General features: G+C 50.5%; 1 protein-coding gene across 2 annotated transcripts in view; it reads left to right on the forward strand.

The window, feature by feature from the left end:
* Coro2b (coronin 2B) overlaps positions 1 to 24,824 on the forward strand; it is a 112,830-nt gene that overhangs the window by 28,911 nt on the left and 59,095 nt on the right. Inside the window, exons 1-2 of one of the 2 annotated variants that reach the window (XM_037207425.1) lie at positions 19,509 to 19,529; positions 20,063 to 20,263. In XM_037207425.1, coding sequence (XP_037063320.1) covers positions 19,527 to 19,529; positions 20,063 to 20,263 — 204 coding nt within the window. In that variant the 5' untranslated portion in view covers positions 19,509 to 19,526. Of the gene's footprint in view, positions 1 to 19,508; positions 19,530 to 20,062; positions 20,264 to 24,824 lie in introns of those variants that run through there. The other variant, XM_028867114.2, reaches the window with a different exon arrangement.

The raw sequence follows: 24,824 nt of genomic DNA on the forward strand, positions 1-24,824 counted from the left end.
TCTTCAGCCGTGACTAGAAATCATTGTGTCCTGACTATGCCCCTCGCAGCCTCTTAGTGACAGGCCCGTTGTCCAAGATGCGCCCGAGGCTGGTCCAGGCCTGCGCCCATGTATTATGCAGTAATAATTGGAACAAAGCTGCAGTGTGTAGGAGCTAGCTGGGGGGGGAGGCCGTTCCCCCCACAGTTCTGTTTACCAGGCACTGGGAGGCAAGAGGGTGGCCTCGGGGTGCTGAGTGTTAAAAACAGGCTTCTCAGAGGGGTCCTGAGAGGAGAGGGGCATGCAGACTCATGGGCATGGCTGTAGATCTTGCTGGTTGACAAAGGAGTTTTGAGAGAAATTGTCCCTCTGCTTCCTGGAACACCCAGGCTTTCTTGGCCATTAGCAGGGACTCTACAACTGACTGTGACCCGCCCCCCACACACCCCGCAGTCAGTCAGTCATTCCCTGGGATGCCTATCGTGTGTCCTGAGGACACCCAAGAGAGAAGACTTGGGGTGATCCCCTGATCAGAGCAAACACCCTCATTCCCAGAGGTCAGGGAGCTCCTTGAGTGGATAGCCAGGTCTTGTTTCTCTCTGAGCACCCTAATCCAGAGCTTGGTATAGGGCGTCCCCATGATGAGTGTTTATGGGGTGTAGAAGAGTTACTGTCCCATTGCTATGTGCACACAACTTAGAGAAGCAGATGTGATGTGCTTTGCTCATGTGCATCCTCCCCAGAACATTACTATTACTGTTGTTGTCTTATGGTACTGGGGACTGAACTTGGGGCCTTGTGCATGCTGAGAAAATGCTCTATCAGTTAAGCTACTTCTCTAGTCCTTTTTCTGAAATGGGATCGTTGTAAGTTGCCCAGGCTGCCCCTGAACTCACAAGATAGCTCAGGCTGGACTTGAACTTGCAATCCTCCTCCTCGGTCGCTTAAGTAGCTATGGTGAAAGGCTTATCCTACCATGCCTGCCTCTCCTAAATTTCTTATGTGGAGGTTTTCATTCCCCAAGTGGTGATATTAGGAGGTAGGGCTTTTAGGTGGTGATTTTTTATATCACAAGGGCAGAGCCTTCGTGATTGGTTGGTCGAGTGCTTGCCTAGCATGCATGAGGCCCTGGGTTCAATACCCAACATTAAATAAATAGTGCATGGAGGTGCACATGTGTCTTCCCAGCACTTAGGAAGTGGAGTCAAAAAGATCAGGGGTTCAAGGCCATCTTGGCTACATATAGAGTTTAAGGGCAACCCGGGATGTATGAGAGTCTCAAAATTTAACTGAATAAATAAATAAACCCTGCCAGGCTTTTACCCTTTCCACCATGTCAGAATATAACTAGAAGTTTGCACCCATGCACCAGAGAGTGAGCCCTCACCAAATACCAAAACTGTTGGTACCTTGACCTCGGAGTCCCTGTTATGTATAAGCCACCCAATCTAGAACAACCAGAATGGGCTAAGCCAAGAGAGACTCTGGAGCCCCGCTGCTTGATGCTGACCACTGGGTGGAAGATGCAAACCAGGAGAGTGGAGAAGTAGTCATGGAGAGGACCAGCCTGGGGAGATGCGAGGCAGGGCAGTTTATGATGTGATGTAGGGCAGTTTATGATGTGATGTAGGGCAGTTTGTGCACACGGCTCATGCCCTCCTCAAGTGGCCCTGTCTACCTGAGGTCTCCGGTCCTCGGGAAAACCCTGTTCTGATGAGAATCCTTGGTCAGGTTGGTGAGATGAATTCCCAAGGCCTGATCTATAGCTGTGCTATGAAAAGCATAATGACAAGCCTAAGTAGGTCACTGCTGGGGACCGCTAATCAAACGACCTCAGATTCCTGTATACACCAGGGCCTTTGCTCCTTCTCTCCCTCCAAGTTACCATATGTAGCACTGGGGGCAGGGAGGGTTAAGCATCTCGGGGGCTGGGTGTCACTGTGGTAAAGCAGGTACCTAGCAAGTGGGGGGCCCTAGGTTCAACTGTTAGCACCAAAAAATAAAAAGCAAAAAACCCTGAGGCAGGATGTGCATGCTGGAAAAAGCTCCTCTTGTCCTAGTTCTCTCTTCTGAGAGACAGTTAGCTTTTTAAAGTCGTATTTATAGACTTCAGAATTGTGCTGTGACTCCCACGGCAGAGAAAGGCCTCACTCAAGGTCATCCAGCCCCTGGTCCCCCGTGGTCTGGCCTGCCCGTCTTTATCTTATAACACTCCTCACCCAGGAAGCTACCTAAGGGACCCAGATTTAAAGATCCTCCTGGATGCTGTGGGCCATTTTAAGTCTTCTAGGTAATGTCCACTGTGAGACAGGCCATGAGTGTGCCATACCAGCCTGTGGAACACAACATGCTCGGCCGACTCTGGCCAGAGCCACCTGCAGCGTACATGCAAGAAAGACCTGGTTACCGAGAGCAGGGAGCTGAGGCTTGTATGTGGAGCACCCACCATTATAGACGGGAGTCAGGCGGGCTCACGGGGAGACAGGCGAGAACTGGTGCACTGTGTACAGAACTCACACAGCCAGACGCCTCCAAGCGTGCAGATCTGAGAGGGGATTTGAAACTGGAGATTTACAAGAAGGGTGTGTGGAAGCCATGGCTGAAGAGAGAGGATGAATGTTCGTGTGTGTCCATGTGCACGTGCCCTCAGCCAACAGGAATCCGAGGGGACAAGGGACTTGGGTGGACAAAAAGCTTACTGAAATGAAGTAATGGCATCCAACTTACAAAAAACTGGGGGAGTTTGGACACTGCGGGTGTCTGCGCAGGAGATATGGACCGAGGGGTTCTGTTTTTACCTGGGAGAATCGCTGAGGTGGAAGGAAGGCATTTTGAGGGAAGGTGGGAGAGAGAAGGTAGGGCGCACGTCATCAACACTTCCTAAGTGTTTAACGTGCCTCGTTCAATCCTCCCAGTCAAAGCCAAGAAGATGGAAGTTGTAATCTAGCTGCCGGAAGGACCACCAGGCTCTGAGAGGTTCAAAATGGTTGAGGGACTGTCAGGACACAGATGCAGCCTAGACCCACCAGCCTCTCGGCCCTCACCTTCCATTGCATGGCTCTGCAGTCCAATGAGGAACCAATCTGGCGTGGTGGCTCCAGAGACTGTGCTGGGTTTTTTTGTGCATGACACTGCTTTTGATTTAGTTTTTGTACATATGTCTTCCCTTCTTCCTTCTTTCCTGCTTTCCTTCCTTTTTTCCTTTTCTTTTTCGTGTGTGTGTGTGTGTGTGTGTGTGTGTGTGTGTGTGTGTGTGTGTGTGTGTGTGATGCCACGTTTGGGCCCATAGCCTGCACTGTGCTAGGTAATTGCTGTACCAACTGAACTCCATTCCCAGTCCACGAAGTAATTTTCTTCCTGGGTCTTGTAAGCCCCACAAGTCTGCCTGCCACAGGGACCCTGGAGCCCAGAGATAAAAGAGCGGACTGAGGGATGGGCATGCCAGCCACTGCCCTCCCCTTCCTATCCGCAGACCCTGGAGCTAGCCACTGGCTCCAGTCTCCTTCTCAGAGGGGCCTGGCCTGCTTTCCAGCCCCTTCTCTATGTAGGATCTAATTTGTCCCTCGAGAGACTTAGCTCTATCTCAGCTCACTGATTGTCTGTCCTAGGCCTCAACCTCATGTTGGGCCGCTGCATTCCCACCTATGAGGTGAGGAGAAGCAGGCCGTGAGCACCAGCGTCCATCGGGAGTGTGGGGGTTCACTGTCAGCAAGCTCGGCAAGGAGAGCTGGATCAGATGACCACTGGGTCTTCCCCTCACTGTGTTCCCCGTCACTCCCACTTTCTAAGGTATGAAAGTGGGTTCTTCATGGTGAGTCTCAGGCAAGCAGGAACAAAGGCACATTCGTCTCTTCACACCCGGTAGCCTCAGTCTCAAGTCCCCACTGAAGGCTTGCCATCCCCCCGATTCTGGAGGGTCCCTAGGCAGTGAGGGCAGATGGTATGGTTGACCCCTGAGCAGGCACCCACACTACACTCATGAAAGTCGTCCTCTGGATTTCCGAACTTTCCAGCTCACTTGGAGAAGTACAAGTACTTTGTGTCAAGCTCTTCGTTAAGCCGTGGAGACAGAGGCGAATCGCCACCCTCCAGGAGCCCATGCTGAGTGCTGTGGCATGCAGACTTGTGGGGCTGTTACAAGGCCCAGGAAGAAAATTACTTTATGGACTGGGAATGGAGTTCAGTTGGTACAGCAATTACCTAGCACGGTCCAGGCTGTGGGCCCAAACGTGGCACCACACACACACACACATACAAGATAAAATAAAATAAAATAAAATAATAAAATAAAATAAAATAATAAAATAAAATAAAATGGAAGAAGAGAAGGAAGGGAAAACATCATTTATGTTTTATATGTACAAAAACTAAATCTAAAGCAGTGTCCTGCACAAAAAGCATTTATTGTGCTTCTACTTGGCTTCACTTAAAACAAAACAAAACAAAAACCCTCCTGGGTTCAAGATGGCCCATCAGGTAAAGGTACTGGCCTCTAAACCTGCTGATCCAGCTTTGATGCCCAGGACTCACCTGGCAAAAGGAGAGAACTGACTTTCACAAGTTATTCTCTGACCTCCACAAGCACACCATGGTAGATGCACCAGCACCAGCTTGTGTGTGTGTGTGTGTGTGTGTGTGTGTGTGTGTGTGTGTGTGTGTACGTGCACATAAAATAAATAAAATTGTAATAAAAAAAAAAGATTACTGATCGAAAGGTATCTTTCTGATTGGATAAGCTGCTGGTAGGAGGCGGGCCTCCAGTGTGAGACAGCAGCCAGTATTTCCTGTGTTGATGGACTGTATCGCATTTAATTCTATGCTGTGGGAAAAGAGAGCAAGGATGAGCTGTTTTGATTGAGAAATCAGAGGCGATCCCCAGTTCAAGTGGCACTTGAACCTGATCCAGAAGTGTGCTGGGAATTCAGTAAACAAAGGGAGGCCGCAGCCAGACGGAAGCTCCCTCCCGCAGGAACACAGCCTGCAGGAGCAAGGAGGAGCAGAGGCACAGGAGGATGTGCCCCGTGCATGCAGGGGCTTCTTCTAGTCCGGAGGCTCAGTGTGGGGTCGTCCTAGGCTCGGGCATGAGGCCTCTGCATCTTCAAGGATATGGGGACTCAGAGGGACTGTGTGTCCTGCCCAGGGGCATAGTAGTAGAGCAGAGTTCTAATTCAGGCATTTACTTGGAGGTTAATTCAAAGAAATGTTGGAATACAAGCTGTGGTTTTTCAATGTCATTCTGTAGGTAAGAGGAAGGCATCAAGGTTTTTTTTTTTTTTTTTTTTTTGAGAAAGAGAAATACCCTGATCAATTTTGTTTTTTGTGGGGGGGGGATCCCAAATGTACAGATGGGCTTTCTTGGCAGGGGCGGGGTGGGGGGACTCAAGGAAGGCAGGGTCCCTGTCTGGAGATCGGTGTATCCATCATCTTGCTGCAGGTCAGCAGCCTCAGAGACCATCAACCATCTTTACTTTGCAGTGGTTCTCACCCTCCCCAACGCTGCGACACTTTAATACAGTCTCTCGTGTTGTGCTGACCCCAACCATCACATCACCCATTGCTACTTCGTAACTGTAATTTCGCTACAGTTAGGAATCATAATGCAAATATCTGCTAGACAGATATCTTACACATGACCTCCCCCAGAAGGGGTCACGACTTACCGGTTGAGAACCGTAGCTTTAGGGCACAGGTGAGGACATTGTTCCCATGCCGCACGCTGATGAGAAGAAAGAAAAACAGTTCATGTTTCCTTTTCTATGTTGACTTCTGGAAAGCTGGAAACCCGGATCTATGGTGTGTGTGTGTTCTAGGGAGCGGGTGAGAGCTGTAATCCCTGTGTGGACTCCTTCACTTTGCCTTGGTTCTCGAACCCCACCATCCTTTAACCTTAATTTCATCATCTCCCTTGATGCTGCTGAATTGTGTCATCTTGGTGCAGTGTCTTAAGAGTAGGCTTTACTCAAGCCGAGCAGTGGTGGTGCACACCTTTAGTCCCAGCACTCAGGAGGCAGAAGCAGGTGGATCTCTGTGAGTTCAAAGCCAGCCTGGCTACACAGAGAAACCCTGACTCACTGCCCCCACCAAAAAAGAGTAGTCTTTATCTAAATCCCATGGAAGTAACAGGAGTTTGTTTTTTCTCAGGAGAAATTAGGAGGAGGGACTTCTGGGCATCTGTCCGAGTGTCAGGTGATGGACAGATATGGTTCTTATCTTGAAGGGTCCTCCTTCTCTTTGCTTCTTAAGGAACGACCAGGTGTGATGGTATTGTGTTCCCCAAAATATTGTGTACCTTAATAAACTTATCTGGGGTCAGAGAACAGAAAAGCCACTAGTTAGGCAGTGATAGCACACGCCTTTAATCCTAGCATTCCAGAGGCAGAAATCCACCTGGGATCTCTGTGAGTTCAAGGCCACATTGGAAACAGCCAGGCATGGTGACATATGCCTTTAATCCCAGGAAGCAAGCCTTTAATCCTAGGGAGTGATGGTAGAAGGCAGAAAGGTATATAAGGCGTGAGGACCAGAAACTAGAAGCATTTGGCTGGTTAAGCTTTCAGGCTTTCAAGCAGCAGTTCAGCTGAGAGCCATTGGGATGAGGACACAGAGGCTTCCAGTCTGAGGAAACAGGACCAGCTGAGGAATTGGCAAGGTGAGATAGCTGTGGCTTGTTCTGTTCTCTGATCTTCCAGTTCACCCCAATATCTGGCTCTGGGTTTGATTTTTATCAATAAGAACTTTTAAGATTCATGCTACAACCAGGGGACCACTAGTGCCATGAGGATAGATTCACAGGCCATGAACATGCTTTGGTTTAATCGCCATTTGTTTATTTAGTAAATATATGAGCGATACCAAGTCTAAACTTGCTGAGAAGGAGGCTCAGGTAGATGCTTAAGTTTCCGAGTGAGACAATTGAAAGAAAGGTCTAAGAGCTGGGGTGCAGGGTAGAGTACTTTCCCAGCACATTCCATTGCGTAAAAGCAAACAAAAAGCTGAAATAAACGTGACTTGGGGGCTGGGACGATAGCTCGGTGGATAACGTGCTTACCATGCAAACACGGTTTAAGGCCCAGAAGCCAAGATGCTGTCGTGCCCTTGTAATCCCAGAACTGGGGAGATGGGGACAGGAGGGTCCCTGGGGCCTCCAGCCAGCCCAGACAAACAGTGAGCTCCAGGTTCAGTGAGAATAGCAACTGAGGAAGATAGCCAAAATTAAATAGGCCTACACGCACACACACAACACACACGCACGCACGCACGCACATAGAGAGACAGAGAGACAGAGACAGAGAGACAGAGAATCCAAATGTTATTTGTATGGTTGGCAGAAATGGTGAGGGTTGATGGCTGGGCCACTCACAAAGCGGCATTTGGAAAATTCTAACTCCATTCTACCCCTTGTTGGATGGATGACTAAACTGAGTCCCCAGAAGGACAGATCACGTGTCTGTGGGTCTTGCCAGTTTTTTTAAGCCATGGGGTGAAGAAGGGCTTCCCCCTCCAACTCACTCTACCACCTGAGTGTAGGGATCTCCTGGCCGTGTATCTTATGTTCGAATCTTTACTTGGGGACACGGTCCTTTTAGAAGCAAGAATGACAGGAGATGACAGAGAACAAAGCCTGGCTGACCTTGAGTGCTCAGGAGATGAATGGTGACGATGATGGCCAGGGGTGGCTGTGGAGGATGGGGACTCAGATATCATCCTGCTGGCTAGGGTATGCGACACAGCATGCACCAAGGTGACCTTCACTTGTGTGTGGACTGCTGAGCCAGATGTGCCTGAGAGCTGCCAGTGGCCGGGAGGCAGAGTGGACAATTCAGCCTGTCACTCACTCTGGGTCCCCCAAGTCAACCAGAACCTACTGTTGAGTCCCAGCTCTAACACCTTCGCCAAGGGGCTCTCCACTTCTGTCTTCTTTCCTTTGTGTGTGCATGCGTGCGTGCGTGCGTGCGTGCGTATTATACATCTTCATGTGTGTGTTATACATCTTGGTGTGTGTGTGTGTGTGTGTGTGTGTGTGTGTATTATACATCTTGGTGTGTGTTATACATCTTAGTGTATGTGTGTTATATATACATCATGGTGTGTGTGTGTGTTAAACATCTTGGGAGGGGGTGTTAATGCATGTGGGTGTGTGCATGTGTGTAAAGTTCAGAAGTCAATGATGGGTGTCTTCCTCAGTCACTCTCTACCTATTTTCTGAAGCACGGTTTTCTTTGGAACATGAAGTGCACTGATTGGCTGACTGGTCAGTGAGCTCTACACACCTCCTTGTCTCCACTCCCCAGCACTGGATTACAAGCATGTACCACCACCACCCAGATTCTTACATGGGTGCTGGGCACCCAGTTCCTCATGCTTGCACGCCACACACTTTCCTCACAGAGCCGTCCCCCTAACTCTGCCCTCCCATTCTTTAATGCCTTCAGTGATGAGGAGTTCACCTCTTCCCAACTCAGCCCAGCCTTCCGCTGGACACCACCAACTCCACTAGAGACTAAAGTAGCTCACCCCAGGGGGTGCTCAGGAGGGACGCCCCACACCCACTCACTCATGGACATGTTGGAAGAGCCTCCATAGGCAAGCTGCCCAAAGTCCCGGGTGCCTCGGAGGAAAAAGCAGGCATATGCTCCACCCTTGGGGAGTTTCGTTTACATGCTGCCATGCCTAGTTTCTCTGTGGATTCTGGAGAGCTGAACTTAGATATGTGAACACCACACGTACATTACCAACAGCACCGTCACCATCTCCTCAGCGCCCCCACGTTGATTTATTAATTTAGTTTGTGTAGTCGTACTGCGTAGCCTAGGCTGTCCACACAGCCTATTCTCCGGCCTCAGCTTCCCCGGATCAGGGATTGTAGGAATGTGTTACCTCATCCAACTTTCACTACGCGTTTTTCAGAAGCAGACGGCTCCGAGTGCTTGATTGGAGCGGCACTGCAAGAAGTAGCCTCCATCTTGCACCCCTCGCTGTACTCGGGACACCTAGACATGCTAGGGCAGCCAAGCAGAAGCCAGGTCTGCTACCAGTACAGGCCCTGGGTCCTTTCTCACCTCCCCCTCCTCAGAGGTCAGGACGGGGGAGTCAGAAACAGAGGTCATACGGGAATCCTAGTAGCAGGCACATGTGAGGAAACTTGACATGTGTGACCTCCAGTCCACCCTACCCACAGCTGTGCGCCATCCACCTCCCTACCCCACCCCACCCATCCTAGGGGAGAGCAGTGGGTGAGGTCAACCCTCCCACACACCGTGAACTGAGGCCAATCAGGAGGACTGGGAGGCAGCTTGGGCCAGTAGGGTGGCTTTTAGGGAGAAGCCCAGGGAAGCCTTCTGTCTGTCCAGAAACCCTACTGGGAGCTTCATCGTGGTGTCCAGGGCCTGGTCTCCTGGGAATGGCAGTGGTGGGCAGGCTGAATGGGTGTGTGGGGGGTACTGGGAGGTCATCTGTGTCAGTGTTGAATTCAGGTCTATTGTATCTTCTCAGTCTCCAGGGGGGGGAGGGATGCAGAGATCCAGGTCCCAGAAAACCCAGTGTGATGGCTAATATTGTTAATTTGACAGGGTCCGGAAACATCCGGAAGACACATCTCTGGGCACGTCTATGAGGAAGTTTCTAGACTGGGTTCACTGAGGTGGGACTCCAGCTGTATGTGCCACGCTGATGCAGTAGGATCGTGGACTAAATAAAAAGGAGAAAGCAAGCTGAACTCCAGCACGCATCTCTCTCTGCTTCCTGGCTAGAGATGCAGTGTGGGTTCACCAGCTGCCTTGTGTTCCTGCTGCCGTGACTTCCCTGGGAACCCGGACTGGCTGGTTTTGTATGTCAACTTCACAAGCTAGAGACATCAGAGAGAAAGGAGGCTGTGTTGAGGAAATGCCTCTATGAGATCCAGCTGTCAGGCATTTTCTCTATTAGTGATTGCAGTGGTTTGAAAGAAAATGGCCCCCCAAAGGGCGTGGCGCTATTAGGAGGTGGCGTGGTGGTCTTGTTGGAGGAAGTGCATCACTGTGGAGGCGGGCTTAGAGGTCTCGTATATGCTCAAGCCACGCCCAGCGAGACAGACCACTTCCTGTTGCCTGTGAGTCTACATGCAAGACTCTCAGCTCCTGTTCCAGCACCGCATCTGCCTGCACGCTGCCATGTCCACCATGACGATAATGGATTGGACCTCTAAGCTGTAAGAGAGCCACCCCATTAAATGTTTTTCTTTGTAAGAGTTTCCGTGGTCACCATATCTCTTCACAGTAATAGAAACCCTAACTAAGACAGCAATCAATGGGGGAGGGGCCAGCCCATGGTGGGTGGTGCCATCCCTGGGCTGGTGGCCCTGGGTTCTATAAGAAGGTGAGCTGATCAAGCCAGTAAGCAGCACCCCTCCATGGCCTCTGCATCAGCTCCTGCCTCCAGGTTCCTGCCCTGTTTGAATTCCCGTCCTGACTTCCTTCAGTGATGAACAGCAACGTCGAACTGTAAGCCTAATAAACCCTTTCCTTCCCACCTTGCTTTTTGGTCATAGTACATCGTTGCAGCAATAGAAACCCTAAGACAGACCCCAAATAAACCTTGTGTGCCTTAGTTTGACTTCGACAGGTATTTCGTCATAGAAACAAGAGAAGTAATGAACGCATCTCATTTGTGGCACTTGTCAGGATGAGATGGGAGGGAGATGGGTATGTTGGAGCCCCTGAAGTCCTAAGTATTAAACCCAAGGCTTTGCACATGCTAGGCCAGTCCTCTCTCACTATCCACATGTATAACCCAGGTAGTTTTTTAAAGTCCAGTTTACTGAGAGGTATTTTACATGGGTTCCCCATCCCCTCAGGATCCTGTGCTCTGCTTGACACAAATGCATGAAGCTATGAAACCATTATTCCTAGGATAGAAAGCATCTCCCCACCCTCAGAGATGCCCTCCTGTCTGTGGTCAGTTCTCCTCCTTCCTATTCCTGCCACAGCTCACCTGTGTTGTCCTCATAGTTCAGGCTCCCCCAGTATTACCCAGAAATGGAATAGTTCAGCTTGTAGTTCTTGGCTCTGCTCACCTTGTTCAGCTGAGCGTGCTTGGGACTCATCCAGGAGCTGCTGGGGATTGGAGACTTGGGCCTTGTATTTCTCAGCCATGTTTCAGCATGAGTAAGCCCCAGCTTATCTTTCCAAGGTCAGTGTTCATCCAAACAACACCATCTATCCAGAAATGTGATTTGCTTGATTCACACATAGATTACTCCACATTGGGTACTTCAAAAGCCAAATGGCAGGGCTGGTGAGATGGCTTGGTGGTTAGGAGCACTGGCTGCTCTTGCAGAGGACTTGGGTTCAATTCCCAGCACCCACATGGTGGATCACAGTGGTCTGTAACTCCAGTTCCAGAGTATCTGACACCCTCATGCAGACATACATGCAGGTCAGGGTTAGTGGAGAAGCCCCGGGGTGATGAGGCCACTGAGAAGATGCCAGGGAGCTCCAGAGTGTGTGAAGCATCGGGTAGGGCAGCCCTGAGCTGGTCACAGAGCTCCACAACAGATACTTGGGAGTGTTTTAATGCCTGAGGATGGCACTGAGGTTGGGGGCTCAGGAGGGTCTGAGAAGCTCCTCATTCGGACTGTACCCAGCATCAGAGCAGCTGGCAGAAATGAGAAGGAGCTGAAATCCAACCCAGACTCCAGACTGTGTAAACTGTCACTCCCACAGTCACAGGGAGATGCACACTTCCTTGTTCCCTGGGGCTGGGGTCCCAAATGCACGTCTAGGGTCAGCAGAGACTTGAGTGGCAGAAGCCAGTCTTCAGAGTGCAAACAGTATGGTTCTTGAGTGACTTCGCCTTGGATTTGAGACTATCAGAGAGAAGAGCCTGTGGCCAGGACAGGACGGAGAGGGTGGCTGTCTTAGTTACCTTTAATTTTTATTTGGGGCTCCCAGTCCCAGAAGGTTAGAGTTCATGACTATCATGGGGAAAGCAGGACAGCAGGCAGCCAAGCATCATGGCCCTGAATCAGTGCTGAGAACTCCCATCTTGATCCACAAGCAGAGAGAGACAGAGACAGAGAGAGACAGAGACAGAGAGAGACAGAGACAGAGAGATTGAGATTGCTGGGAATGGCATGGGTGTCCGAAACCTCAAAGCTTGCCCCATCCTCTGACACACCTCCTCCAACAAGGCCACACCTCCTAATCCTTCCCAAACTGTTCCGCCAACTGTGGACCAAGCATTCAAATATATGAGCTTATGGGGGCCATTCTCATTCAAACTACCACAAAGTATGTAGAAAGAGCCCCAGGGATTCTTAGCACTTACAGAAGGGTCTAGGAGCCTGGGTCAGATCAGGAGGATCTGGAAGAAGCAAACTGAGAATCCTGACATGATAACCATGTCCCCAGCTCACAGAGGGAAGATGTTGGGCATGCTCACATGTGCTGGTACTGCAGCTAGCCAGTATGTCTAACCTGCAGCCCATGGATCTCATGAGACCTAGAGCAGCTGTGAATACAACCCAGTACAAATTCTAAACTTACCTACAGTGTCAGGTCAGACATACTGTAGGGAAAAGAGCCAGCACTCAGAAAGACTGGAGGAGCCGGGACCAGAGGCAGCAGCCCTATCAGGGTTAGAGGTGCCCACGGGCGGCTGTGCTAGTCGCCAGCCTTGCCCTCGTGTGTCCGTTTTCACTGTGTTCCATCTCGCCTTTCCTCCTCCAGGCTTCTGTGGTTAGCAGCATCCATAGGATGAAGATGAGAGAGCTATCGCTCTGCCGAGCTCAGCATGGACACTCTTCCAGGCGGGGCTCTGAGGGGCAGGGGTAGGAAGGGAGGGTCATCTATTGTTTTTCCCAGCCATCCCGGTTCTGACCCCTGTGCTATGTAACACGTGTGCCAGACACAGGCTGTTACATCAGCTCACTGAGGGCCTCTTCAGAGGGGCAGGAGGAACATGGAGAAGCCCCTGGTTTCCTGGGCCCCCAGCAGGGGAAGCACCTGTTGGCTTGGATGGGTTTTTTTTTTTTTTTTTTTTTTTTTAATCCTTTTGGTCTGCCTTATCTTTCTGTTTGCTTTTTGGGTTTATGCTTGTTACCTCCTGGCCTCAAGATGGCTGCTCCAGCTCCAGGCTTTACATTGTCAAGTGCAAACAAAGACAGGAAGCCATGCCTTAGATAACGTGCTGAGAAAACTTTTCTTGTTTGTCTCTTTTCTATTGTTAATTAAGAAAAATAAGATCTTTCCCACCTCCTCCCCAGCAGATTTCCTCTGTGTGTGTGTGTGTGTGTGTGTGTGTGTGTGTGTGTGTGTGTGTGTGCATGCCTGTGTATGCAGGTATGTGTGTGCAAGGGTGTGTGTGCATATGTATATATGTGTATATGTATATGTGTGTACATGTGTGTGTGCAAGTGTGTCTGTGCAGGTGTGTGTATGCAGGTGCACTCAGGTGTTACTCCTCAGGAGCTGTCTGCCTTGTTATTTGAGCCAGGCTCTCTCACTAGAACTTGGGGCCACCAATCAGGCTGTCCTCCAAACTCCATAAATCCACCTGTCTCCACTCCCTAGCACTGGAATTAGAAGCGCATGCCACCATGCCCAGAGGAGTTTGTGTTTTTACAACGGTTCTAGAGATTGAACCCAGATCCTCAGGCTTGTCTGGCAAGCACTTTACTGACTGAGCCATCTCCTCGGGCTCATGTACCCCATTTCCACAGATGAGGACATAGCCTCAAAAGTTCATGAACTAGTGCGAGATTGATAAGGCAGTGCCGGCATTCGGACCAGCTACGTCTGACTTTAGCGTCCCTGTATGTCCTCGGGGCTAACAGGTGACGACTGATGAATCTATAGAGAAGTTAAGTTCTACCAACCTCAGCGCATTGCCAAATCCCACGGTGCATACGGAGTGCCAGACACCAGATGCATTGCCAGTGCTGGGTGGCAAAGCCCCAGTGGGGCCAGTTTACAAAGCACCAACCTTAAGAAGTTCCAGCACGCCTGGGAGGGAGAGGCCTCCCAGGAACTTCCAGGAATGGGCTGCCTCTGCTAGCCTAATGTGGACGGGCTGCTGGGACAGCTGGGAATGGCCAGAGTTGCAGTGGTCACCCCTCAGTACCTCTGCAGTCTGGTCAAAACACACTGTACCCATCTTTAGTTAGAAGTAGTGAGAGAAGCTGGCAGCCACCCTCCTGCCCCTGGGAGCAGGATCCTCTGCTACAGAGCAGGCAGGCACTCAGAACTCCTGTTGGTCTTGTCTGCCTCTGGGGTAACAATGATGGCCCTGCCCTGGCCTCCTGAACCAGGGGCCCCTTCTTCATGACTCTGGGGACAACATTCACACTGTCCCTTCAGCAGTATGCAGCCTCATGCCTCATGTGATCCCTCCCAATCCAATGGGCAAAGATACAGATGAGCTCCACCTGCGGATGGCCAGGATAAACACATGTGCCGTTAGTGGAGCCAGCCTGAGTACACCTTATCATGTGAAGGCCCCAGGCTCTTTGGGGTGATTTGGCTTCTGCTTGGATGCCAGAAATGGACAGGGGGGAGATGGCACACGTCCTGGCAGACGGCCACTGAAGTAACCATTCTGTCCAATCCTGGGTGTTCTTTGGGCATCTGCAGTTGGCTAATTCCTGTTTCGTTTTCCTCCTGGTTCTGTTAGCAAGAGCCATTTCTCAACAGGGCCTTTGCTGACCTTGCTGGGCCCTAGTCTCAATGACCATCTTACTCAGGCCCAGGCTGGCTCTTTATGGACTCTAATGCTAATGACTTGTCCCTTCACATGGCATCTTCCTGGTGGCCTGTGACTCTCAGACCTCCACACCCATCATAGGTCTAGAGCAAGGGGTGCATCCTAGGCTGCCCTGGCTGCGCCCCGTGCCCCCAGCCATCCTGATTCACCTAAGCCATCTTTTACTCAGCCAGCTGTTCCGAAGTGTTCTCTTTCCTTCCAGACCCCAACCTGGAAGTCCCTGAGTGGACTCCCCACAGTGGCCGGAAGTGCCAGCAATCAAGCCTGCTTTCCTTCTTACCCATGAGATCACAGGTGGCCAGAGGTGGCTTTTTACCCCTCTGGGTGTGATCAGGATGCCTCTAGCTTAGGGTGGCTTCTCTGTCACCCTCATTTGGAGGCCAAGCTAACCACACCTCGTGCACCTCTGGGCTGTTGCATCCCTGCAAACTCCCAGTCGGGGTGTAGGGGTGGGTGTCAGAGCTGGGAGTGTTTGAACACTGCTTTCACAGTCCCACCCTTCTCTGGGTAAGGGAGTGCTAGTTCTGGAAAGAGCATGCTCCAGTTTCATCCTGTTGCTGCGACAAACACTGTGAGCAAAAGCAGCTTCGAGGAGAAAATGGTTTATTTTAGCTGACGGGTTACTGTCCATCACTAAGGAGGGCGGGGCAGGAACCTGAAGCCAGGCCTGCTACCTGTTCCACACACATTACCTCCGACCAAGGAACTGCTGCACACTACAGTACGCCAGAAGGAGAAGTGCAGCAGTTTGTCTACAGAGAAGGGCACCACTCTCTGGCTCCCTCCTCTCCTGCTTAGCTAGCTTTCTTACACAGCCCAGGGCCACTGGAACTGGGGCAGCCATTGGTGGGAATGTGTGCAGGCCAGAGTTCGGATCCCCAGCACCCACGTAAATACTAGACTTGGAAGGCAGAACCAGGGGATCCCCGGAGCAAGCTGGCCAGGGAAACTAGCCATATTGGTGAGCTCTGAGTTTGATTTAGAGGCCCTGCCTCATTAAGTAAGGTGAAAGAGCCATGGAGGATGATTTCACCTTGGGCCTCCACAGATACACGCGCACGTGCACGCACACGCACACGCATATGCACACGCACACACCATAAAAATGGGAGAATATATATACATTTTTCAAAAAGCAAGGTGAATGGCTCCTGAGGAGTGACCCCAGAGGTCGACACATCTGTACATGCACTCATACAAACCTGCAAACACGAAGACACAGAGCCAGCCCCCTCCCCCATACTCCCTTACCCTCTCTCCCCCACCCTCTTCCCTGCATCCCTGCCTCTGCTGCCTGCCCTGGCTCAATTTGCCCTTCAAGGGGAGCAGCCGACTAGCCTGCATCCCAAAGTAAGCCACTCTTTCTGAGCCGAAGGGCCATGTGGAATACAGCGCAGTCACCTAGGGTGAGGCTGCGTCCCTTGTGAGTTGGGACAAGAGAGGCTCTTGCCCAGGAATTGTTGGCCAAGGATCACAAAGATGCCTCCTTCCCTGCTAACTCAGATTCTTTCTGCAAGGCGGTGAGTGCCAAGCAGGGGGGGCACCGAGAGTTAGCAGACAGGGTGCTCACACAAAAGCCCTTCTATTTTCTCAGCAACATGAAGTCCCGTCAGAAAGCTGCTGCTCCAGTTTCAAAGGCTTCAGCTGCTGAGGCCCCTTGAAGGGCTCCTAAGGCTCAGGAGGAGATGTGATTCACATGAGTGCACGTGTGTGTGTGTGTGTGTGTGTGTGTGTGTGTGTGTGCGCGCGCGCACGCGCAGGTATGTGGCTTGGCACCTGCTTCTCTGTGGGCAGGTGATGCAACGCCTACTTTCCTCTCAATGATTGACAGTACCACAGTGTTCTCATCACTCGGAGTGCTGAGGTTTGCTTCCTCTCCTTCCAAAGAGATGTCACAGCTTCCACCAGCAAGCGTCCCCACCCCCCTTAGTGGTAACCCCAAGAGGTCATCTGAGGAAGGGAAGGGGCAGCCAAGCCCTATCACCAAGTTCCCCAGACACCTTATCAGTACCCGCTTCTTTTCCACTGCCAAGTGACAGGAAGCCAAGCTCTTCATCTTCGAGGCAGCAGTCTGAAGGCCCACTGGCTCTAGGGACCCAAGTGTAGGGTCCAATGTAGGGCCAGAGGGCCAAAGAGAGAGAACCTCATTCCCTGTATCCCCTGGGCAGCACAGATTCCCCTCCCTTGCATGCACATATGGCACATCCATCATTTGGAGGGGTTTTCTGCCTAGGTCCGCATGACTATAACCATGTGCCCTGGCTTGGAGACTCCCAGAGGTTATCACCCCTCAAGAGGAAAGATCCCTATCCTGGAGGCTCTCTGAACACAGAGTCCCAAACCTTACAGACATCAAGGACCACATTTCACAGATAAGTCTGCTCAGCTCAGCTTTTAGCCTCAACTGCAAACTAGCCTGGTTTATAAAGTGACTCTGGCCAAACATGGAGAGTTCAAACCCAGCCAAAGCTACAAAGAGAGTCCATATCAAAAAAATGAATAAATTCAAAAGCAGAGGCTAGGATTGTAGTTCAAGTTATAGAATGTGTGCCTGGCATGCATGAAATGCAAGGGTTGATCCCCAGTGTTGCAGAAACAGGGTGTAGTATCCCACACCTCTCAGCATTTGGGAGATATAGACAGGAGGATCAGGCGTTCGAGGTTATCTTGAGCTACATACCAAATTGAGGCCAGCCTGGGCTACATGTTCTAGAGAGAGGAGGAAGAGGCAGCATGTCAGCATGCCTATTGAGAGTCAGCCACATTTATCTGTCCCTGCGCCTGAGAACTGGGAGCTGGGGCAGTAGAGAGAGAAAAAAGGACAGAGTGGGAGAGACCGGGGGTGGGGAGGTGGGGGGGTGGAGAGGCGTCAGCAGAGGTGATGTCAGCTGAGATGGTGCAGCTGAGGGCTCCCCAGGAGTATCTGGGGTAAATGAGGTGTAGGAGGCTCAGGAGAACTTGAGGTCAACATGGCCTGTGGTAGGCTTGAGCTGGGGGCAGCTTGATGCTGACTCTGCCTGTGCCCTTGGAGGTGAGGGGATATTAGCTTCCCTTCTGTAAGAGCAGATAGAAGGGGCACAGAGAAGTTCAGAGTCTTGTCCAAGTCACACAGCTGCTCTGCAGAAGACTTGAATCCAGATCTGTGTAGATTCCAGTTTAGGCTTGTCGCCCTTGCCTGGAAGCTCCAGGAGGCCTCACAAGGTGGTCCTCACTGGAACTGGGCAGGTCCCAGGACCCAGCCCCAGGAGGCACTGGTGATGGAGGTTTTCTGAGCTCTCTCTGCCTTGGGCTCCCTGGAGGATGTGGGAGGGGCTGGGTCACCTTCAGACCATGGACCTGGCAGGACTTCCTGACTGCGGAACCCTGCTGGGCAGGCCAGGAACACCGTGCTGAAACTCAGCTCTGCTCAGAAGGCCCTGGTCCCTCTTCCTGCTGTCCCCAAGAGGAATCGGGCGCCTGAGAAGGAGAACCTGGGCTGAGGGCTATACCAGCAGCAGGAAGGAGTCTAGTCAGCTCTGAGGCTGGTCCTGACGTTAAACTGTGGCTGGGCAGAAAAAAGTGCATGCCCAACTAGAATGTACTGGAAGAAGCTAGAACGGGCAAACACAGCACCTCCCCTAGGGAACTGTGGAACCTAGAATGTTCTACCTGGCAGGGAGAGCGTGATTTCTATAATTTACCACTCAGGTGGCTCTCTAAGTGGGTGACAGACCTGTAGTATATTTTTCACACTATGTTGTTTTTTTAACTGATCTTTCCTTCCTTCCTTCTTTTTTTAGCCTCATTAGCACTCATTCACAAAAGCATCTGTGACATCCAGGGTCTGAAATTTGTGTTATATTTTTTTCTAATGTAAATTAAAATAAACATACAACATCTAAAATTAAAAACTTCATCTCCTAGTCAGATGGTGCATGCCTTTAATCTCAGCACTCAGGAAGCAGAAGCAGGAGGATCTCTGTGAATTCAAGGCTAGTCTAGTCCTCATGGTGAGTTCTAGGCCAGCCAGAGGTACATGCTGAGACCCCATCCCCCCCCCCAAAAAAAAAAGATTCCTTCTTGACCTTTTGGCTAAGATCAAGTAGAAAGCTGTGATATCACTGCACAGGACCATTACTGAGTGCCGAGTGCCTGCGTGTGTGCCCTGGCTGGGCTCACTTCTACGCTGTCAGGCTTCCATGCAAGAGGTACCATCCCATAGAAGGCCACCATGGATCCTCCACTCACCCTCCACAGGCATCAAAAGTAGGACCTGCTGACCAGTCAGAGCCTAGATAGTGGACAGAGTGGGCTGAGGAGAGCCTACTGGAACAAGACTCTCAAACTTCAGGGTACTTCTGTGTCATTTAGGGGTGGGCAAGGAAACTGGGTCACCATACTGAGTGTTGGACCCCACTCTTTTTTTTTTTTTTTTTTTTTTTTTGGCTTTTTCAAGACAGGATTTCTCTGTGTAGTTTTGGTGCCTGTCCTGGATCTCTAGACCAGGCTGGCCTCGATCTCACAGAGATCTGCCTGGCTCTGCCTTACGAGTGCTAGGATAAAAGATGGGCACCACCACCACCCGGCTGGACTCCACTCTTAAAATACTGCACTGGATTGTTAAACCCAGCCTGGGGCCCAGGAACTGCATCTTCAAGAAATGATGCAGGAACTCAAAGACCTCCCCCGCCTTCCGTGATTATGATGTAGGTGATCTTTGGGTCACACGTTGAGGACTTCATTCCAGACTCAGAAGGCTCCACACTCACTGTCTTCCCCTATAGCACACTCAGCTGGGTGACCTGTCCAGTCACTTAACTTCTCTGTGCCTGATGGTAATGATGGTGGTGATGGTGGAGATGATAAAAACTAAGAGGTTTTTGAGGGAATGCTCATAGGGGAGGAATTCTAGGAAGAATCAAAAGAGGAGATGATGAAATGTGGTGGCTTCCTTCCTTGAGCAGAAGGTGGTGACCCCACCCTTACCACTGCCATTGTCCTCAGTCTTTGTGACCCAGCTTGACCTCCAGGGCTGAGCGAAATGAGCTTGGACAGTCGGGACACCATCACGTGTGGCTGGCTTGCTGTATCACATGTCATTATCACTGGTAGTGAGAGGACCCTACCTTCTTTCTATAACATTGTTGGGCATGTGGACAATAAACAGCAAAGTTGGGAACAGCCTCCTGCTGGCTCTGTCAGACCCTCTCAGTGAGCAGCCAGCCCACTAGAGGCCTCATGTTCTTGGTGGCTCTCATCCCTCCACAAAGGAGAGATCGCTTGCTCCCTGCATCTCTGACTCTCCGGGGCCCTGCCCAGCTCTTTCATGAACAGTCAGCCTAAACTCGCCTCTGTCGGTCCCTTGCAGATGTCCTGGCGACCGCAGTACCGCAGTTCCAAGTTCCGGAACGTGTACGGGAAGGTGGCCAACCGGGAGCACTGCTTTGATGGGATCCCCATCACCAAGAATGTCCACGACAACCACTTCTGCGCGGTCAATGCCCGCTTCCTGGCCATAGTCACCGAGAGTGCGGGAGGTGGCTCCTTCCTGGTCATCCCCCTGGAGCAGGTAGGTGGCCCTGGTTTCCCTGAGACTCTGAAGGAGGACGGGGCTGGACCTGGGAGGCCTGAGATTCTGTTTTCTGTGCATCTAGATGGATCCCTGCCTGGAGGACTGGAACACACCTGTCTCTAGGGCCAGCTTGGCTTCTGCCATTGCGTTGTCCTTTTGGTATAGAGCAGGAGGGAAGCAGAGACAGTTGTGGGTACTTTGGGATCTGCAAAAAACCTGTGCACTTAGGAAATCGCCCTCTGCTGGGCCCTGGTGCCCACTTCCCGCCTGGAGGCTTTCACCACGGGGCTGCTTACGTGACTGCCGCAGGTTAAACCCATAAAGCTTACTGCTGCGATTTTGCCGCACAGCCATTCAGGCACAGTCCCAGGAGGCCCGTGGGAGGTCACGAGCCTCAGGCAAAGGGCTTGCTGTCAGTTTGGCTTGTTTATGCCTGAGCTCCCCTTCCTGGCCTGACTCATCCGGGCTCCAGGGAGGAGGCACTCAGAAAAGGAAACACGGGTTCTAGAGAGGCAGTCAGCTGGTCGCAGGGACAGTTTCCAGGCTTTCCTCCCACGGAGGGGGCGCAGCTTTGGGGACTGTGTAGGGACGTGTCCTCCTCCCCACCACAGCTACTGTGGTCCTGAGGACGGGCCAAGGGGTGACTCAGGCACCTGCCGGCCCGGAGGCCTTCCTCACGTGTGTCTTGTGTTTCTCTGTGTTGATAACGCAGGGGTGAGCTCCTCTCCCTGCACTGGTCACATGGCCTCAAGTGGCCACAGACACGCGTGTTGTTCAGGAGCCGCACGGTGGGGTATGAGCCGCACCGCGGGGTATGTCGGTGATGGTCGTTTGTGAGTCACACGGTATCGGTGGTTGTTGTTTCCTTGGTGAAGTTGGCAGCTTTGTGCACCGACCTCTGAAACACCACCTGCCTCCTTCAGAACCCTCCACTCCCTGCCACAGGGCGAGATCAGGCGTGTGGGCCTGTGCACCCCAGGCTGGGTGAGCCGCCTGCGCCATGTCATGTTTACTTCATGACTTACACAAGTCAACAGCAAAAGTCCTAGATGGAATCAAGACATGAGTGTTTCAACGGGGAGAGGCAAGAAAGAGACGGGGAGCCTGGCAGGAAGTGTGCGTCTATGATCCCAGCACTTGGGAGGTTGGAGCAGGTACTCATGTGAGGTTTTTCTCAAAGGAAGGAAAAAAGAAAGGGGGTAAAAAGAGAAAATGGCTAGTATATCAGGAAAAAGCGGAAAACATTTAAAAAGGTTTTTATATTAGTTTTTAAATTACATTTATTTTGTGTGCGCATGTATGTGTGATGTGTATGTATGTGTGTTGTAAGTGTGGTGTGAGCGTGTGTGTGTGTGTGGTGTGTGCATAGTGTTTGGTGTGTATGTGTGTTGTGTGTGTGGTGTGTGCATGTGTGTATATGTGTATGTACATGGTGTGTGTGCATGTGTGGTGTATGTATATATGTGTGTGTGTGTGGTGAATGTATATATGTGTGTGTGTGTGTGTATGTGCTGTGATCAGTGTGTATGTATGTATGTAGTTTTTGCAGTGTGTGTGTGTGTGTGTGTATATGGTGCGTGCAGTGTATGTGCGTGTGTGTGGTATATATGCATATGTGTATGTATGTGGTGTGTGTTTTGTATATATATATATGTGCAGTGTATGTGTGTGGTATGTGTATATGCATGTGTTTGTATGTGTACACATGTGTATGATGTGTAGGATATGTGCCATGGTGCATGTGTGGGGTCTGAGGACAGCTTTCAGAAGCCAGTTCCTCCCCTCTACCGTGTGGGTCCCGGGTACATCATTCAGGTCATCATGGATTGGCAACCCCTTTATCCACTGAGCCATCTCACGGGCAGCAGAACATTTTTAAAATCATGCTGTGTGGAAAAGCGTGATGTGTCAAAGCATCTCCCCAAACACCAGGAAATGATTGATACAATGGAATATATTTGCAAACAACTAAGTCCCTGTACTACAATGAGGTGCCTACACAAAACTCAAAGGAAACACATGCTTGAGCAGAATATTTTCAGTATGTAACAAGAGAAAGATTTGTGTTCTGGAACATGGGGAGTCCCAGAGAAACCAGTACAAAAGAAAAATGGACAGAAGATCTGCATAAGCGATTCACAGAAGACACAACATTTAACAGAGAACTCCCAGGACTTCGGAATGCGGAGCACAGGTGTGAGATAAGGCGAGGGAGGGAGCTAGGCACCGCCTGTTCACCTCTGAACACACGGACGGCACTCCACCTGGGCATCAGCCAGTTGTCTTCAGGTGTATTTAAAAAGTTAGCAGATGGGTGTGGTGGCACAGTGCTGTGACCTCTGCAGGAGGAAACAGAGTTATCCCACCATTGCCTGTGGGCTATGTATCAAGTTCTAGGTCAGCCAGGACTATAGCAAGACTGTCTTTAAAATCAAAAAGGACATCAAACATGGTGACACACATCTGGAATCCCAATGCTCAGGAGGTAGAGGCAGGAGGGTCACATGTCCAAGGCATGCCTTACCTGAGCTACACAGAGGGACCCTGTCTCTAACAGATGCACACACTCAAATGTTTGCAGCTTTTCTTTAATTATTTTGAAAAAGGGTCTCACTACCTATAGCTCTGGCAGGGCTGGAACTCGCTGTGTGGACCAAGCTAATCTTGAACTCACATTGATCTGGGAGGCAGTGGTGCACGCCTTTAATCCCAGCACTTGGGAGGTAGAGCCAGGCTCTGTGAGTTCGAGGCCAGCCTGGACTACAGAGTGATTTCTAGGACAGGCACTAAAACTACACAGAAAAAACTTGGGGTGTGTGTGTGTGTGTGCACAGCCATGCTTGGCTTATTTGAAGCATTTTTAAACTCCAGGGTTAGCAGAGGCAGGCGGATCTCTGTGAGTTCAAGGCCAGCCTGGACTACAGAGTGAGTTCCAGGAAAGGCACAAAGCTACACAGAGAAACCCTGTCTCAAAAAACAAAAACAAAACAAACAAACAAACAACAACAACAAAAAAAACCCCACCGCCACCAACAACAAAACCTCCTCTGTAAAGTTGTGTCTTACCCACTGTTCTGATGCTCTTCAGAAACACAAGGCCATGCTTATAAAAGAAAGCATTTAATTGGGGACTTGCTTATAGTTCCAGAGGCTTGTTATCATCATGGCAGGGAGCATGACTGGCAGGCAGATGTGGTGCTGGAGAAGTATCTGAGAGCTACACCCTGATCTACAAGCAGAGTGAGAGAACTGGACTTAGCATGGGCTTTTGAAACCTCAAAACCCATCCCCAGTGACACACTTCCCCCACTAAGGCCACAGCTGGTCCTTCTAATCCTATCAAAGAGTTCCAACTCCCTGCTAACTAAGCATTCAAATAGTATGAGCTTATTCATATATAATATTCATATATAATACAGGGGCCATTCTTATTTAAACTATCACAAATTGCTTAAAAGCTTTTAAATTCTGTACTCTATACAGAGAAGTTGCCCTCCCTGGAAACAGTGACACACACATACACACACACACACACACACACACACCCTCTCAACTTCATTTGTTCACATTCCTGAGGTTCCACTCACATGGAGCAGGTACCCTGATTCACAGGTGTGTTGTAATAGTGAAAATATGCATGCGCCCTGAAGGCCCGTCATGGAGAAAGCAGGTGGCATGTCTCCCTTTCCGTGGGTTCTGTGGTCATCAAGACAGGCCCTGTTCAGCACAGTCTCCGGATCACTTTCCTCACTTCCGGATGATGAAGAATTCTGAAGGGCTTTTGTTCACTTGGATTAGATCTGTCATCACAGCATGTTCATCACAAACATGAAATCATCGTGGGCTGGGGATGTTGCTCAGTTGATAGCACTTGCTTAGAATGCGTGAAGCCTGGTCCCTGTGCCGCACAGATCAAGTATAGTGTCTCATGGCTCAGGCTCGTAGTTCTCCTAGTTCTTAGGAGGTAGAGGCAGGAGGATCAGAAGTTCAAGGCTATCCTCTGCAACATAGTGAGTTTGAAGCTATCCTGGGCTATATATGAGACCCTGTCATTCAAAATAAAACCCTGCCAGGTGGTGGTGGCACATACCTTTCATCCCAGCACTTGGGAGGCAGAGCCAGGCAGATTTCTGTGAGTTCGAGGCCAGCCTGGTCTCCAGAGAGAGATCCAGGAGAGGCTTCAAAGCTACACAGAGAAACCCTGTCTGGACAAAAACCAAAAATAAATAATAAATAAAAATAAAATCTTTAAAATATGTATCAATGAATTAAAGTAATAGCAAACTCATTTCACATACTCCGGGAAAACATATTTTTATGAAAAAATAATATTTTAGTGAGAAACAGTATTTTCTAAAGCCCAAAAGTTAATGAGGGTTTAAAGATGGGTTGGGGGGGGGGGGTAGAGTGCCCACCTAGCGTGCAGAGGGCTCTTGGCTAGATTCCCAGCACTGAAAAAAGAGAACGACAAGAACGGCATTGTTTTCCACTTTTCAATCCCCTTTTACTATTCCCCTGGCTTGACAGAGCACAGCTGGACTCGCACAGCTGCTTCTAC

Source organism: Peromyscus leucopus, chromosome 7, assembly GCF_004664715.2.
Source record: "Peromyscus leucopus breed LL Stock chromosome 7, UCI_PerLeu_2.1, whole genome shotgun sequence".
Lineage (NCBI taxonomy): Eukaryota > Metazoa > Chordata > Mammalia > Rodentia > Cricetidae > Peromyscus > Peromyscus leucopus.